Source organism: Ranitomeya variabilis, chromosome 5 (assembly GCF_051348905.1).
Source record: "Ranitomeya variabilis isolate aRanVar5 chromosome 5, aRanVar5.hap1, whole genome shotgun sequence".
NCBI classification, from domain to species: Eukaryota; Metazoa; Chordata; class Amphibia; order Anura; family Dendrobatidae; genus Ranitomeya; species Ranitomeya variabilis.
In genome coordinates, this window is record NC_135236.1 from 560,917,966 (window position 1) to 560,934,912 (window position 16,947).

Here is a 16,947-nt window from a genome sequence, read left to right on the forward strand (position 1 = left end):
CCCCCTTTTTTTTGCATATTCCACACTACTAATGTTAGTAGTGTGTATGTGCAAAATTTCAGCGCTGTAGCTATTAAATTTAAGGGTTAAATCGCGGAAAAAATTGGCGTGGGCTCCCGCGCAATTTTCTCCGCCAGAGTGGTAAAGCCAGTGACTGAGGGCAGATATTAATAGCCTAGAGAGGGTCCATGGTTATTGGCCCCCCCTGGCTACAAACATCTGCCCACAGCCACCCCAGAAAAGGCACAGCTGGAAGATGCGCCTATTCTGGCACTTGGCCACTCTTCTCCCACTCCCGTGTAGCGGTGGGATATGGGGTAATGAAGGGTTAATGCCACCTTGCTATTGTAAGGTGACATTAAGCCAGATTAATAATGGAGAGGCGTCAATTATGACACCTATCCATTATTAATCCAATTGTATGAAATGGTTAAAAAAAACACACACACAATATTGCAAAGTATTTTAATGAAATAAACACACAGGTTGTTGTAATATTTTATTGTTCTCTCAATCCACCTGAAGACCCTCGCTCTGTAACAAAGGAAACATAATAAACCAACAATATACATACCATCTGTAGATCTGTAACGTCCCACGATGTAAATCCATCTGAAAGGGTTAAAATATTTTACAGGCAGGAGCTCTGCTAATGCAGCTGTGCTCGTGCCTGTAAACCCCGGGGAATGAAGGAAATGTAGGTCAATGACCTATAGTTACCTTCAGTCGCTGGCGGTGATGCGCCCTCTGCTGGATGTCCTCATATGACCTCGAGCGTGGGAAAAAGTTCCCAGGCTGCAGTTCATGAGGACATCCAGCAGAGGGCGCATCACCGCGACATTTCCTTCATTCCCGGGGTTTACAGGCACGAGCACAGCTGCATTAGCAGAGCTCCTGCCTGTAAAATATTTTAACCCTTTCAGATGGATTTACATCGTGGGACGTTACAGATCTACGGATGGTATGTATATTGTTGGTTTATTATGTTTCCTTTGTTACAGAGCGAGGGTCTTCAGGTGGATTGAGAGAACAATAAAATATTACAACAACCTGTGTGTTTATTTCATTAAAATACTTTGCAATATTGTGTGTGTGTTTTTTTTAACCATTTCATACAATTGGATTAATAATGGATAGGTGTCATAATTGACGCCTCTCCATTATTAATCTGGCTTAATGTCACCTTACAATAGCAAGGTGGCATTAACCCTTCATTACCCCATATCCCACCGCTACACGGGAGTGGGAAGAGAGTGGCCAAGTGCCAGAATAGGCGCATCTTCCAGATGTGCCTTTTCTGGGGTGGCTGGGGGCAGATGTTTGTAGCCAGGGGGGGCCAATAACCATGGACCCTCTCTAGGCTATTAATATCTGCCCTCAGTCACTGGCTTTACCACTCTGGCGGAGAAAATTGCGCGGGAGCCCACGCCAATTTTTTCCACGATTTAACCCTTAAATTTAATAGCTACAGCGCCGAAATTTTGCACATACACACTACTAACATTAGTAGTGTGGAATATGCAAAAAAAAGGGGGATATGACATGGTTTGCTGTATGTAAACCATGTCTCATATCATGTCGGGTTTAGGCAGGAGAAATTAAAAGCCGGCAATTGAATTACCGGCTTTTCACATATATCGCGCTGAAGTAAATATATATATAATGTGTCTCAATGATATATATATAACGAAACCCGACTTTGGAGCGAAGATCGCCGACGGCCGACCCGATCCCACAGTGAGATCGGGTCGGGTTTCACGAAACCCGACTTTCCCAAAAGTCGGTGACTTTTGAAATTGGCCGATCTGTTTCGCTCAACCCTACTGAAAACTGCTGTTCACAAACGATCTCCATCAAACCTCACTGAGCTCGAGCTGTTTGCCAAGGAAGAATGGGCAAGAATTTCAGTCTCTCGATGTACAAAACTGATAGAGACATACCCCAAGCGACTGGCAGCTGTAATTGCAGCAGAAAAAGGTGGCGCAACAAAGTATTAAGTTAAAGGGGCCGAATAATATTGCACGCCCCACTTTTCAGTTTTTCAATTTCCACAAAAATGTAAAATAACCAATACATTTTGTTCAACTTCACAATTGTGTTCCACTTGTTGATTCTTCACCAAAAATTTACATTTGGTATCTTTATCTTTGAAGCATGATATGTGGGAAAAGGTTGAAAAGTTCCAGGGAGCCGAATACTTTCGCAAGGCACTGTATACTGTATAAACCGAAGAGTACAGCAGCACTCTGTATATGCTAGGATATATCCATTGAGTATGTCAAATTTAAGCTTCACTATAGATTTATAGAATATACTTATAAAATAAAGGTTTTCACAAACTTGCCAATTCATGTGTGCTCACCAGCGAGAACAATGCGTTTTTTCTCTGGTAGGACCCTAAATTAATAATTTCTACCAGACATGCTTCTCCTGTGTGTATGCATAATATGTGTGTATGTATATGGATAAATCGCTCCCCTTTTCCATTTAGAAAATAAAGAAACAAATATATTTGGTATTACCACTTCCATAAAAGTCTGATCTATCAAGATATAAAATTATTTTCACAATATATTATATATCTAAAAGAAAAGAAGTCATTATGCAAGAACGGCGTATTTTTTGGACACCCCCACAGAGAATGCAATAAAATCAGATCAAAATGTTGTATGTCTTTTAAAATAGTATTAAAAAAAATGTAAGCTCAGTGTGCAGACAGCAGGCCCCAATATAGCTCCATTAACAGAAGAATTTAAAGTTTCATGTCTCAGAAAATGGCAAATTAAATTAAATTTCATATTTGTTTTTCTTTACAAAGCCCAGAATTTTGTTTTGACCACAAAAATATAAAAAAAACCTTTTATAAGTTTGACATCACTCATACTGACCTGAAGAATAATACTGCCAAATAATTTTTAACAACTAACGAATTCTGTAAAAGCAAAAAAGCCTATAGTGGAATTGTGTGTTTTTTCATCATTAGTGCCACACTTGGAATTCTTTTTTTTAGTACATTACATGGTGACGAATGGTGCCATTCAAAACTACAACTCATGCCATAAAAAATAACCCTCATATACTTATGTCAATGAAAAAATAAAAAAAAGTTATGAGTCATGGAGGAGGAGTAAAAAAATGAAAAATCAATAGCTGAAAATTTCTCAGTCATGAAGGGATTTGTTAACTGGAAAAAAGCACAGGCTAGATATAAAAGGGTTGTCCAGTGTGTCACAATATGTGTGGCTTCAGACTACTGACTAATGACACCACAAGCTGTCACCGGATCGGAGAGGACAGTCACTTGATCACAAAGATGCTTCTGGCCACATTCCAACTAGACTTGCCTGGCTTCTCTCAGTAGCAGTGAATTGACAGAAGCTGAGCATGTCTAGTCGGCACGTGACCGCATGTATGTAAATCGCATAGTTTCTGTCACGTGACTTTCCACTCTCACCACCAATACCGGTGAATCCTGACAGCATGTGCACTTGGATTTTTTTTTCCCGCTTTCTAGTTCATCACGTGATAAAATGAATGATGTCATTCAAAGTACAATTCGTCCGCTTCTGGGAAGGCCCCTGGACCGGATGGCTTCCCGGTAGAGCTATATAGGAGATACCGGGAAATACTGGCTCCGCTTTTACTGAAGGTATTTAAAGAGATATGGGAGGGTGGATGTCTACCTGATACTTTTTATGAGGCACATATCATTGTACTCAAGAAGGAGGGGAAAGATCCTTTGGAGTGCGGTTCCTATCGTCCCATATCGCTGGTAAATGTGGATTATAAGATCTTTACTAAGATACTGGCGACCAGGCTGAACTCCATCATATTAGACATTATACATCCAGACCAAACAGGCTTCATGCCTGGTAAGAGTACATCTATAAACATTAGACGGGTTCAATCAGTGATCCAGTATAGCTCTTTGTTACCAGATAACAGTTGGGCGCTGGCGTCGCTGGACGCGGCTAAGGCGTTCGACTCTCTCGAGTGGCCCTTCTTGTCTGCTTGTCTGCAGAGGTATGGCTTTGGGGAAAAATTTCTACATTGGGTTAGTGTATTATACGTGAAGCCTAAGGCCCGCATAATCGTAAATGGCTCCATGTCTGAGTCAATTTCACTGCATAGGGGAACCCGTCAGGGGTGTCCCCTATCCCCAGCCTTGTTTGCTCTAGCGATAGAGGCATTAGCTATTCGTCTACGTTCTGCCCCCAATATTGATGGTATTAAAATAGCGGACCGTACCGATATCATCGGTCTATATGCTGATGACATGATAGTATTCATGGATGAGGTAGAAAAAACGTTGCCAAAGGTAATAGATACCATAGACAAAGTGGGTTCTCAGGCCTATATATTAATTGGGATAAGTCTACTCTACTGCCTCTGTCCCAATCCCCAATACCTAATCTTGATGCTCTTTCTCCGTTACCTGTAGTGTCTGAATTTAAATATTTGGGTATTTATATGTCCCGGTGTAGTGAATTAGATCTGCAACTCAATGTCCTCCCCCTGCTAGAATATGCCAAATCGAAATTCACGTCCTGGGGTAAACTTCCACTGTCTGTAACAGGCCGTATCAATCTCATAAAAATGATCTTGCTCCCTAAATTCAACTATTGTCTTCAGCATAGCGCAGTAACCGTGCCAAAATTCTTTTTCACTAACTTAAATTCTTATGTTACTTCATTCGTGTGGGGGAAAAGTAGACCCAAACTTAAATTGACGACTTTGCAAAGACCTAAGCAAGGGGGAGGAGTGGCATTACCAGATTTTTTTTTGTACTACTTGGCGGGGCAGACCAAAGCACTTTGTAAATGGATGCCTCATAATTATCTCCCTAATTCTGAAAGTCACCTGGTTAGTTCTGCTGGCACTAAATGTCCACTGGGCCTTCTAGAATCAGGAAAAGTAAATGCCACCCGATTGTTGCCCATGATACGATTGGCGCGATCCACTTGGAAGAAAATCAAAAAGGTCATTGGATTTGGGGACATTGTGGCTGAGATGCCTCTATGGGATAATGATTATTTCCCTGTGTTGGTGGGTCACCCGTCTGCGGGCTTTTGGGTTTCCCACGGGGTCCTGTCGATAGGTGATTTATATGATCAGGGGGTCTTTAGATCCTTTGAACAGCTACAGGTTAAATATGATCTTCCAAGATCTCAATTTTTCCGATACCTACAACTCAGATCCGCCATCCAGTCATTTGTCAGGAATGTGGGAACAAACCGTAACATTTCATCTTTGCCCCTGATAGGTATTCTTAAGTCACAGGGACCTCAGGGCCTTGTTTCCTCTTTGTACACATATTTGCTATCGGTGGGAGCGAATTCTGTTATGGACTCGGTGAGGAGCAAATGGGGAGGGCTCATCACTAATATGCAGAACGAGGAATGGGAGGATATTTTGGACTCCCCCCTCAAAGTCTCTCCGTCAGTTAATAACAGGATGACCCAGCTGTATATAATCCATCAGTCGTATCTGACCCCACTGAGACTCTTTCGGATGGGTCGATACTCGACATCAGACTGTTTGCGTTGCCACTCACCAGGCGCTGACTTTATACATCTGATATGGCAGTGTCCCATTGTTCTTCGATATTGGGGGGAGGTGACGTCACTGTTAACCTCTGTACTGTCAATCCTGGTTCCTATGGAGCCTTTGGTCTGCCTGTTTGGAGTATGGGACGAGGAGGCTTGGGACCATTATGCGGGGATCTTTCTACGTGAAACTTTGTTTTTGGCACGGAAATTGTTGGCTCTGCGGTGGATGGGGAGTTCACCCCCCTCCATTAGATCCTGGATCGAATTGGTAAATACAGTTGTCACATATGAGCGCACTCTTTATCAAAACAGGGGTTGCCCGGTAAGTTCAATAAAATCTGGGATAGATGGAACACCTCTCATCTCACCTTATGACATGACTAATAGACAAGGACATGGTTTGTTTGACTCTTGTTCTACAAGCACTGCGCAGCGGAGGGAGGGAAATATTGTTTACTATTGTTTACTATCGTTAAATGGTGGCTTAATAGTTTCAGAGGCTTGGTTTGGTTGTAGTTTAAGAGTTTTATGTTTATGACTTTGTGTTTGATTGTTTTATAATTGTACACATAAGTTTTTCCTCTGTGAAATAATTGGCATATGTATGTGCTGTCCTTATTATCCTTTGTAAATGTAACCATGCAGACTAATGACAAGGACAAATATGTATGCTATACTTTATTTATGTTTGAAAATAAACGAATTTAAAAAAAAAAGTACAATTCGTCCTGCAAAAAATAAGCCCTCGTACAGCTAAATAAAAAAGTTATGGCTCTTGGAATGGGAAGGGGTGGAACGAAAATACGGAAATTGACCAGTTGTGAAGGTGTTAAAATTAATGTTGATGCCCAGCTCATGCATACCTCTTTTTAGGGGAGCGTATTGTGAGGATGAATGGCAGGTAGTGTTCCTCTGCACCTCTTAAACATCCACAAAATGGTCAATCTGTGGTCCTAGTCCTATGCAGTCTGCCGAAAAACGTTCCTAACTTGTAAAGCTCAAACAGTACCAGCAATAAGGACCCACATGTTTTCTGCTGATGTTGTAATGAAGCTTCCCTCATCACATAGTCTCCATTAAGTAAGTGGGCTAAATGAAGACCAGATGTATGGGCCAGAATAAATGTGTAAGATCCTGGCGTCCTACAAACCATACCATGTGTGTACAGTAAGAAACTCATGGACTCCTTACAGACAGTGACTGGGATACTTTCACATATTTCCAGACAGCCCCCAACAAAAACCCACAAACCGCAATAGTGATGATTTCTGGAATATCCGGTTTCTCGCACTAATTAATATGCTCGTCCTCTGTTTTCTATGTACATTTGGAGCCCTGTAACTTTGCACATCCCTCTCCGATTTCCCCAGATCCCCTTTCCTCCACACTCTGCCATTCTTTCCTCTTCCCTCAATATTCCTCTGTTCCCTTCCTATTACTTATATCTGCCATGAAGGAGCAGCAGACATTGGCACATTTCATAATAATAATAATCTTTATTTTTTATATAGAACATCTGAAAGTATTGCTTCAAACAATAGCGCTATTTCGGACAGAATTCAATAGTTTTGACCTCATCAGTCATTACGGAAAACCAATAACTACATTCGGAAAAGAAAAATACTAAATCTGTGGGAACTTCAGCTATTATGTCCAGTGGTGTCACACATATTATTCCAATTTTTCTCTTTCCAGATTCAAATATAAGAAGGGAATTAAAAAAGGTGTGAAATTTCAGAAGCCGAGCAATGGGAAACTGAAGGTTCTTTCGAATACGGCATTATAGGGCTCTGAGACTCCTTTGTTTCATCCCAGAACTATAGACGAAATCCCCTTCCTTTCCCAGACTACTCAGTATGGAGGACGTCCGTGACAAAGCAATGCTGAGGCCAGTCACCGATGTCTCCGGTCGTCCACTGAATGGATTGCACAATCAGCGCCCCTGTGTATCGGAGAGGAGCTGGATAATATTTTGTCTACTCACTGAAGAGGACGTAACAATAGGGCATATGGAAGATATTAAAGTCCCGCCACTGGTAATACATTTATGAGCAGCAGTTTTCTATGGTGTTTCTGTATATATGATGGTGTGCTTTATTTATTTTCTATGTATATTTGCCAAGGACACTACAGGCACCTTTCTATGTCAGTGTGCATGTACCGATATATACATTTATCTGCATTCCACTACCCTCTGAGGATACACTTGCGAATGGTAATACTTGGAAATTGTCACAATATTAAACTTTGGTCTCCAAAAAAAAATACTTCAAAAAAGTCCTAAAGAAGAATGTTACTGAGCCTTAAAGGGAACCAGTCACCTGAATTTGGCGGGACCAGTTTTGGGTCATATGGGCGGGGTTTTCGGGTGTTTGATTCACCCTTTCCTTACCCGCTGGCTGCATGCTGGCCGCAATATTGGATTGAAGTTCATTCTCTGTCCTCCAGAGTACACGCCAGCGCAAGGCAATATTGCCTATCAAACACCCGAAAACCCCGCCCATATGACCCAAAACTGGTCCCGCCAAATTCAGGTGACAGGTTCCCTTTAAGCCAGTGTATAACTTGGACGATGTGTTTCATCAGATAACACTTGCTGCAGTGTTATGCTATGGAGCAGTGCTGACTAGCGGGTTTTTTGTCTAGTCGGTATGAGGAAAAAAAGCACTCCATGCTCTTATTGGCAGCGTATGTCAGACGGCGCACGCACCCATACAAGTCTATGTGTGCATCCAAAACATTGGACTACATTCGGATTTCATCTGACTCACACAATGGAGAAGATTGACAAAAAACATGTCTTCTCCGCACTGTGATCCGATTCTTGTATGTGAGACAATCGTATCACAGTCAAATGCCACTCGGATCTCGCTCACAGCAGAGTATGAGACGAGGGTCATCTGCATATATCATCCGGCATCGGATGCTGTACGCTAGTGCAAGCGTACCCTTAACCTTTATGTGGTGTAAATGAGGCATTCATCTACCATATCCTGGTCATTTTTAGACGGAACTTCTTACTATTCCAGATTTCTTCCCTCAAACTGCACCTTATTTTATTAGCATCTGTGCACTAAGTATGGTTTTATTTGGGGCTGCAGAGAATGACCTCTGTGCCACCTCAAGCAGATGGCAGCTGATAGACTAACTTCATGGTAACGTATATGTAGTAGGCATTCAGATCACCAGCTATGGGGATTTCAAAGGTTTCCCACTCTATCTCCAGTTTAGATTCATTACCGCTTACAGTAATGGTGCCACCTGGTAATATGGGTGGTGATGGCTTTCTCCCTATATAATGTAAGCTCCAGCGCTCTGGGGCTCTTCTACACTGGCAGATCTGACATCTAGAAATTTTGTTTTGAGATGTCACCCCATTATTTCCATGTGTGCAGCATGATGTAATTCCGTGCAGGACAGTAGCATTTGTAAAGGGATTGTCTCTACTAGTTAGAAGGTTTCCTGACCACAAAGCTTCCCTCATTGGAATCCCCAGCAGTCACCTGTAATCTGTGGGGAAACCTAGTGTTCAGTGTCACTGCAGCGCCACCACAGGGGACATGAAGAATTACACAGTTCATTCAAGTCAGTGCAGGCCCAGACAGGTCATCCAGATCGAGAGATGCTCTTAGACACTTTTCTCCACTCTGAACAGATGAAGACCCTGAATAGTGATGCCCTCCATTAAAGGTGTATTCCCATCTCCAAGTTCCTATCCCAATATGTAGTAGGTTTATTATTATTAATAGCAAATACCTCCAATTAGAAATGTAATATAGTACTTCTGATTCGCTATGTCGTACACCCCATGCAAAGGGCTTTGCCGTAGCTTAGGTATCCATGGTTACGACCACTGACAGATAACGAACTGTCACTATATGACTGGTTGTAACCATGGATATATAAGCTACTGCACTGCCCTGCATATGGGGTATATAAGAAATTAGTCTGCACTCTGCTATATATAAAGGAAGGGGGTGCTGGTGTAACGGACAAAGAGTCCTCAATAACCGTACCAAGAAGATACACCGCACTCACGGACGGAATATATTGCAAATCTTATCAAAATTTATTCCTGTACATACATATCAAATGGTTCAAATATATACAGAAAAGAAGCGTATACACATGACGTTTCGAACCCAACCGGGTTCTTACTCATATACCGCTTAAAATGATATGTAGTAACCTTAATTGAGAGTATCTCAGCCGAGATAGAATGTAGCATTCAGCAGTTATGCTATATGGGATGCTGGATGGATCCAGATGTAGGCTGGCAGCACAGCAGGGCGCGGGAGCGCCGCTCTTCACTACTCTGCCTCCAGGCTCCATTATCTGGCCACTGCCAGCCTACATCTGGATCCATCCAGCATCCCATATAGCATAACTGCTGAATGCTACATTCTATCTCGGCTGAGATACTCTCAATTAAGGTTACTACATATCATTTTAAGCGGTATATGAGTAAGAACCCGGTTGGGTTCGAAACGTCATGTGTATACGCTTCTTTTCTGTATATATTTGAACCGTTTGATATGTATGTACAGGAATAAATTTTGATAAGATTTGCAATATATTCCATCCGTGAGTGCGGTGTATCTTCTTGGTACTGCATATGGGGTAAGCGACATAGCGAATCAGAAGAACTATACTGCATTTCTAATTGGAGGTATTTGCTAATTTTATTATTACACCTAATACATATTGGGATAGGATCCTGGAAAGGGGAATACCCCTTTAACTGATAGTTTTATATCATATGTTAGATGGATTTTCTTTACTGAACAATTGTACCACCCATTTAAAGTGTCTCTAAATCCAGTGATTTCATGTTGCCTATAGTTGTACAGTTTGATTTGCCTGACGGGTTCCCTTGGATGTCCATTGTGGAGTGGAGTTGTCACTTCCGTCTGCTGCACGGCTGATCCTTGTCTGCTGTCAGTTTCCGTCTTGTTTCACCTGTGAACAAGCTTGTAATAAAGTGTAAGCAATGACTCTGATTACGGAGCCACACTAAATGACTACTATTACACCAAATGGCGGCCTTACATACGCGTGCTCTAGGGACTTCCCTGGCCATATTACCAGAGCCATGGCCGCTGCTACAGTAAGGGTATGTGCACACGTTGCGGATTTGCCTGCGGATACAGTACCATGTAAACCTATGGAAAACAAAATCCGCAGGGCACATGCTACGGAAAATACCGCGCGGAAACGCTGCAGTTTATTTTCCGCAACATGTCAATTCTTTGTGCGGATTCTGCAGCTATACAAATCCTACTATTAGAACATGAGTGGTGACAAGGTGTAGCTCTATCTAACCAAGTTCACTTGATTCATCCCTTGAATGAGTGAGGACCTCCATGCACATGTAAGGCTACTTTCACACTTGCGTCAGTACGGGTCAGTCACTATGCGTCGGGCCGATGTACCGACGCACGTTGTGAAATTTGTGCACGACGTGGGCAGCGGATGCAGTTTTTCAACGCATTCACTGCCCATTCTGTAGTCCGGGGAGGAGGGGACGGAGTTTCGGCCGCGCATGCGCGGTAGAAAATGGCGGACGCGACGGACAAAGAAAAGTTACATTGAACTTTTTTTGTGCCGACAGTCCGCAAAAACACGACGGATCCGTGGCACGACGGACGCGACATGTGGCCATCAGTCGCGATCCGTCGCTAATACAAGTCTATGGGCAAAAAATGCATCCTGCAAGCACATTTTTTTGCCCAAAACAACGGATTGCTAAAAACGCAAGTGTGAAAGTAGCCTAAAAGTGTTGTCCACCACTAGGACAGCCTCTTCTCTCTCTGAATGTTTTCCCCATGCCGGTGCCGTTCCAGCGGTATTGTCCTATTTCCACAGTCAAAAATAGCAGGCGGCTTGATGGAAACGTAGGACCCCTAACCATGTACCAACAGAGCTTTATCCGTTTGCTTGTAATTTTCATCGGTAGATTATCTGTCGGTGCCCAGAGACCTTCTACTGTGTGACATTTGTCAGACAAATATACAGTGGGTACAGAAAGTATTCAGACCCCTTTAAATTTTTCACTCTTTGTTTCATTGCAGCCATTTGGTAAATTCAAAAAAGTTCATATTTTTCTCATTAATGTACACTCTGCACCCCATCTTGACTGAAAAAATGCCCCAGAAATTTTAGCAAATTCATTTTAAAGGAAAACTGAAATATCACATGGTGATCTCGTGCATGCGTGTACCCCGAAATCCAGCCCCGCAGTGTGTTCTGATTTATTCATACTGTGGGGTGGGATCTCTGGCCTCGGGTGTGATGAATTCCATCAGATGATGTGAGTTGAAGGGCAGCGCAAACAGCGCATGCCCGAAAAAGAAAGGCACAGCGCAGGCGCCGTGTATGTTACTGAAGATAGAGGAGGCGGGGCCAGGCGCACGGAGGGGCTGACTGATGGCTGGGAGGCGGTTGTGTCCCGGGGGAAAAGACATGTCCCCGGACAGACTAAAGGTGTGGCTCCAAAATTATAAAAATTAAAGGGAACCTGTCCCCCCCACCCCCCCAGGCGTTTCAAACTAAAAGAGCCACCTTGTGCAGCAGTAATGCTGCATTCTGACAAGGTGGCTCTTTTAGTTATTGGTGCTGTAACTGCAGAAATAATCCGTTTTGTAATTTGTCCCAAATACCTTTCTTCAGTCCTGGAGGCAGGCCTTTCCCCCCCTGCTGCAGACGCCACACAGCCATCACTGATATCTTCTTGGCGCCGGGCGCCACCTCCTCCTCTCCGCTGTTTTGAAATCAGCCGGCGCCTGCGATCTTTTGTCATGCCTTGGGCAGGCGCAGTGAGCGCTGCCCGTCCTCTGTCCTCATATGCAGTCTAGCTGACTGCGCCTGTGCGGCCGCCCTGCCTGTGAATCCCAGCCCCACAATGTGAATAAATCAGAAGACACTGCGGGGCTGGGATTCACAGGCAGGGCGTCCGCACAGGCGCAGTCAGCTAGACTGCATATGAGCACAGACGGGCAGCGCTCACTGCGCCTGCCCAAGGCAGGAGAAAAGAGCGCAGGCGCCGGCTCATTTCAAAACAGCGATGAGGAGGGGCGCCCGGCGCCAAGAAGATTTCAGTGACTGCTGTGTGGCGTCTGCAGCAGGGGGGAAATGCGTGCCTCCCGGACTGAAGAAAGGTATTTAGGACAAATTACTAAACTGTTTATTTCGGCAGTTACAGCACCCAGAACTAAAAGAGCCACCTTGTCAGAATGCAGCATTACTGCTGCATAAGGTGGCTCTTTTAGTTAAAAACGCCTGGGGGGGGTGACAGGTTCCCTTTAATATTGCTGCGTTGGAAGGGAGCACAAAAAGAAGAGCCACCGTGACAGAATGCAGCCTTAGTGCTGCACAAGGTGGCTCTTTTAGTTACAAACGCCTGGGGGGGTGACAGGTTCCCTTTAAACAGGCTGCCAATTACCAAACTAAAGAGCAATACATTGTTCCTAGGGTGAAGCTTTGAAACCAGCTTAAAAATCATTGTTCTTGGCAGCACATTTCCCTATTAAACAGGACTTCTGCTGGCGAGAACAATTACAATCTACTCGCACCGCACAATCGTTCCATGTCCATGAAAGTGTGGTCAGCCTGTCTAAACAAGCTTTTAAACAACCGCCAATCAGTTTACATGTAGTCGTGTAACGCTCGCAGCTTGGTAAATGTGAACCCCTCCTGAGGTTTGTCCCTTTCATTTCATGCTGCTTTCAATGATGCTACAAATAGACTGTTATCTGTATAGTTCAGAAATCTGAATGGACACATGAAGGCTTTGTTCTGATGGCTGTACCACGGCCACATGTTCTAGGTAAATCTCTACGATGAAGCGCGATTAGGCCAGGACTTGCAGTCCTTAACCATGCTAAATAGTTACATACTAGAATAGACTGCTTTAACATGAATCTTTTCCATCAGTCTTACATCTGCTTTGTATGGTCATCTTCTGGTATGGAAAAATGATGCACTGGAGATTGCAAATATACCGTGTTCCTAGCTAGAGCTTTATATTCTGCCCCTGCCCTCGCCCCCACAAGGTTCTCTATGTACAGTATATGGTCTATTGACATTGAGCTGCTTATCAGAGGAGGGGGTGTGGTCTGACCAGTGCTTTTGTGCCATGTAGTCCAGACAGTGATAATGTCCTGATGGTAAAACCTTCATTGTAAGTAGACAACTGTACACAACCTAATAAGGGACACATGGTTGAAATCTGTGTTTCAGCCCCTATCTCCTGCTGTTGGAAGACTACGGTATGTAGCAAAACCAGCTGAGAGATTCCCTTTCATCTCTTCTTTTTGCATCTTTTGCACTGTACATGGTATGAAGTTATGAGTATAAAGCATTTTGATAAAGCAGATGTTCCATTTGCTACTTATTTTGTTTTTCAGTTACTGAGATATAGGAAATTGTCAGTCTCTGATGACAAGCGCTGAATGCTAAATTGTCAGCAGTATCAGCAGCTAGATTGGTTTCCACTTTTTAATTAGCTTCTTAACAAACGACGGCTGACTGTCACATTATTGTGATGTACTTTTCAGGCACTTTTCACATTTTTGATTTTTGTTGGTTGCTTCTGTCCACTTGAGAGGAAAGCTAACTGGGATGCACCAGAATTCGCCATGTCAAAACTATGGATACCTTAATAATGTCCATTGGGCACGGTGGTATTGGATGTCCGAATTTAGTAGTTTCCGTTCTACATTGAGGCTACAATGCTGGTGTCAACATAAATGAAGATCTTGGTGTGTGTGTGTTTTTTTTGTTTGTTTGCTTTCTATTATTTTTTTCATGGATACGTCAACTGAATGCAAAATCCTGACATGTTGTAGGTGAAAAATGCACTAAAATTGACTAAAAATGTAAATAATTCAGAAGACTAATTTCAATTTCATGATAATTTCCCACTCTATGTTCTCCTGGCTCCATAGTAACAGACTGCCTGCTTCATTTGGCATAATACAGTGTGTAGTCTGTTGCTAAGGAAACCGTTTATAGCAACTGACGGAATATTAAACTGTGCAGCAAATTTAAGCACGACAGATCTTGTGCTCTACAGAAAAGAATAAGATGGCTTTAGTCCAGTGCTTGTTTGATCTGGAGCTATAACATACTAGCCATGGAAAGCTGCCATGCTTACCCAAATCGTGAATAATGAACATGCCGTTCTGGTCATTGTGCAGTGTTTGTCCAGTAAAATGTTTCAGATTTGGGGTATTTTTGGCAGTTTATCCTTATTTGCCTTATACTGAATATGAAATGTTGGAAGCTGATGGCGAACACGTAACCGCCTGATCTGAGCCGTGTTGTGAAGAGAAAGCTTTAACGATTACTCAGTATCAGCCATATTTATTCTAATTGTTCTTCAGACTTTCTTACTTGAAATGTGTATGAGCACAACAATGCAAACTGTCTGTAAAATAGGTGTTCTTATTTCTACATTTAACTTGTAATGTGATTTAGAAACTGTCATGTAACCATTTTGTATCAATAAAATTATTTTAAAACATATCATATTTTTGGATGCAAATACAATGATTATATAAATGAAGTGAAAATAAAGTAATCTAAAAACCGCTATGTGTGTCTGATCTAGTTGCCATAGTTTGGCTATATTCCTGCATGTACTCACTACAGCTTTCAACAATATGCATATCGCCTGCTAAAAGGGGATCAGTGGGTAAGTGCACATGCTTCAGTGTGCCAGGAAGAGAGAGTTTAGCTAGGATAGGACAGTGGGCCACCTCCTGGTTCTACATAGCGTGTCGTCATGTCACTGCTATGTGACTGATGGCATATCCTGTGCCACACCACAAAGCTTGTGCCCATAGGTAAGACAAGCAACACGTCACACAATAAGAAGGGAAGATGGCACATTGCAGACAGAAATGGTATGAATGCTATGTTTAAACAAGGCAGAGCTCAACAACCCCTTCTCAGGAACCTGCCCTAAGTTTTAAGGTAAGTTTCAGATAAAATGGAGAAAAGAAGAGAGTTAAAAAAAAAGTTGAAATCAGGGGATGAAGAAATGTTCAGGAAGAACTGCATTGTGAAACCCCGCTCTGGTCAAACCACGCAGGAAATTACAGTAAAAAGATGCTGGAAGGACACACCAGCTCACTATGCCAAGGTATGTACAAAAACAAGATACTGGCAGGCTTTCTGTGTGACCCCGCCAAACTTCTCAGTCCTGTAAACACTTCACACCGACTGTAGAATTCACTCCCAGTAAATGATCATATTCATAAGCTGCATATCTGTTGCAGAAGCAATCCCATATTATGTATTCAACAGGGAAATAACAGCTACAAATTGACACAAAATCATGCGGATCTTGCTGCAGCTTCTGAGGACTGTCCGTAGGAGGGAAAAAATAAGATATATCTGCTGGTGATTTCTCCAGTACTAGCCGTGCTTTTTGATTTTTACAATGCCTTGCTTGTACATTTTGCTCAGGGACCGCAGCAGACCTACAACATACTTTTAAAATTTAAATGGGTAGTCTCACGTTTGAAAATGATACCCTATCCATTCTAAACAGACATCTAAAGAACCCCTTGTGAGAAGAACAGTGATCACTGGTGGTGATGAGCGAGTATACTCATTGCTCGGGTTTTCCAGAGCACGCTCGGGTGATCTCCAGTATTTATGACTGCTCGGAGATTTTGTTTTCATTGCCTCAGCTGCATGATTTACAGCTGCTGGACAGCCTGAATACATGTGGGGATTCCCTAACAAACAGGCATTCCTCACATGTATTCAACCTGTCTAGCAGCCGTAAATCATGCAGCTGCGGCAAATCTCCGAGCAATAGCAAATACTCGGAAGTCCACCCGAGCGTGCTGGGGAAAACCCGAGCAACGAGTACACTCGCTCATCACTAGTGATCAGTCATGTGCACCGTCGTTCTATTCATTCTTAATGGGAACGCCGGAGAGAGCAGAGCACTGCATGCAACTTCTCTTCTGCACTCCCATAATAATAGAGAGTGACAATGCACATGGTCGAACAATGCTCCAATCTTGTTTCTCACAATTGGTGGGGGTCCCAATGGTCAGACCTCTAGCAATCGGGAGGTTAACCCCTTTTTCAGGGATGAGTGATATCTTTCAAACTTGAGTACCCCTTTAAGCCACCCCATTCATTTCTATAGGGAATAGCTGCACTAAAAATACAAGAAAATGACTTGCTGCAAGTTGAAAAGTCCACATAACGGTTCAATTTCAGCCTGAAAATAAATTCAATAGATGACATAAGAAAATCTCATTGACTTTGTACTGAGATTTGTGCCAGAAATTTCCAGCAGAATTAGATAGCTACTAGGGAGCCTGTTATGACCTGGTGGTTAAGAGGCCACACCGATATGACCTGGTGGCTAAAACGC

General features: G+C 42.9%; 1 protein-coding gene across 1 annotated transcript in view; it reads left to right on the top strand.

Moving 5' to 3' along the window:
• Nucleotides 1-7,619, top strand: part of LOC143776512 (organic cation/carnitine transporter 2-like) — a 65,581-nt gene extending 57,962 nt beyond the window's left edge. The window contains exon 10 of the mRNA XM_077265963.1: nt 7,245-7,619. Coding sequence (XP_077122078.1) covers nt 7,245-7,335 — 91 coding nt within the window. The 3' untranslated portion in view covers nt 7,336-7,619. The remainder of the gene's footprint in view (nt 1-7,244) is intronic.
• The last annotated feature ends 9,328 nt before the right edge of the window (nt 7,620-16,947 follow it).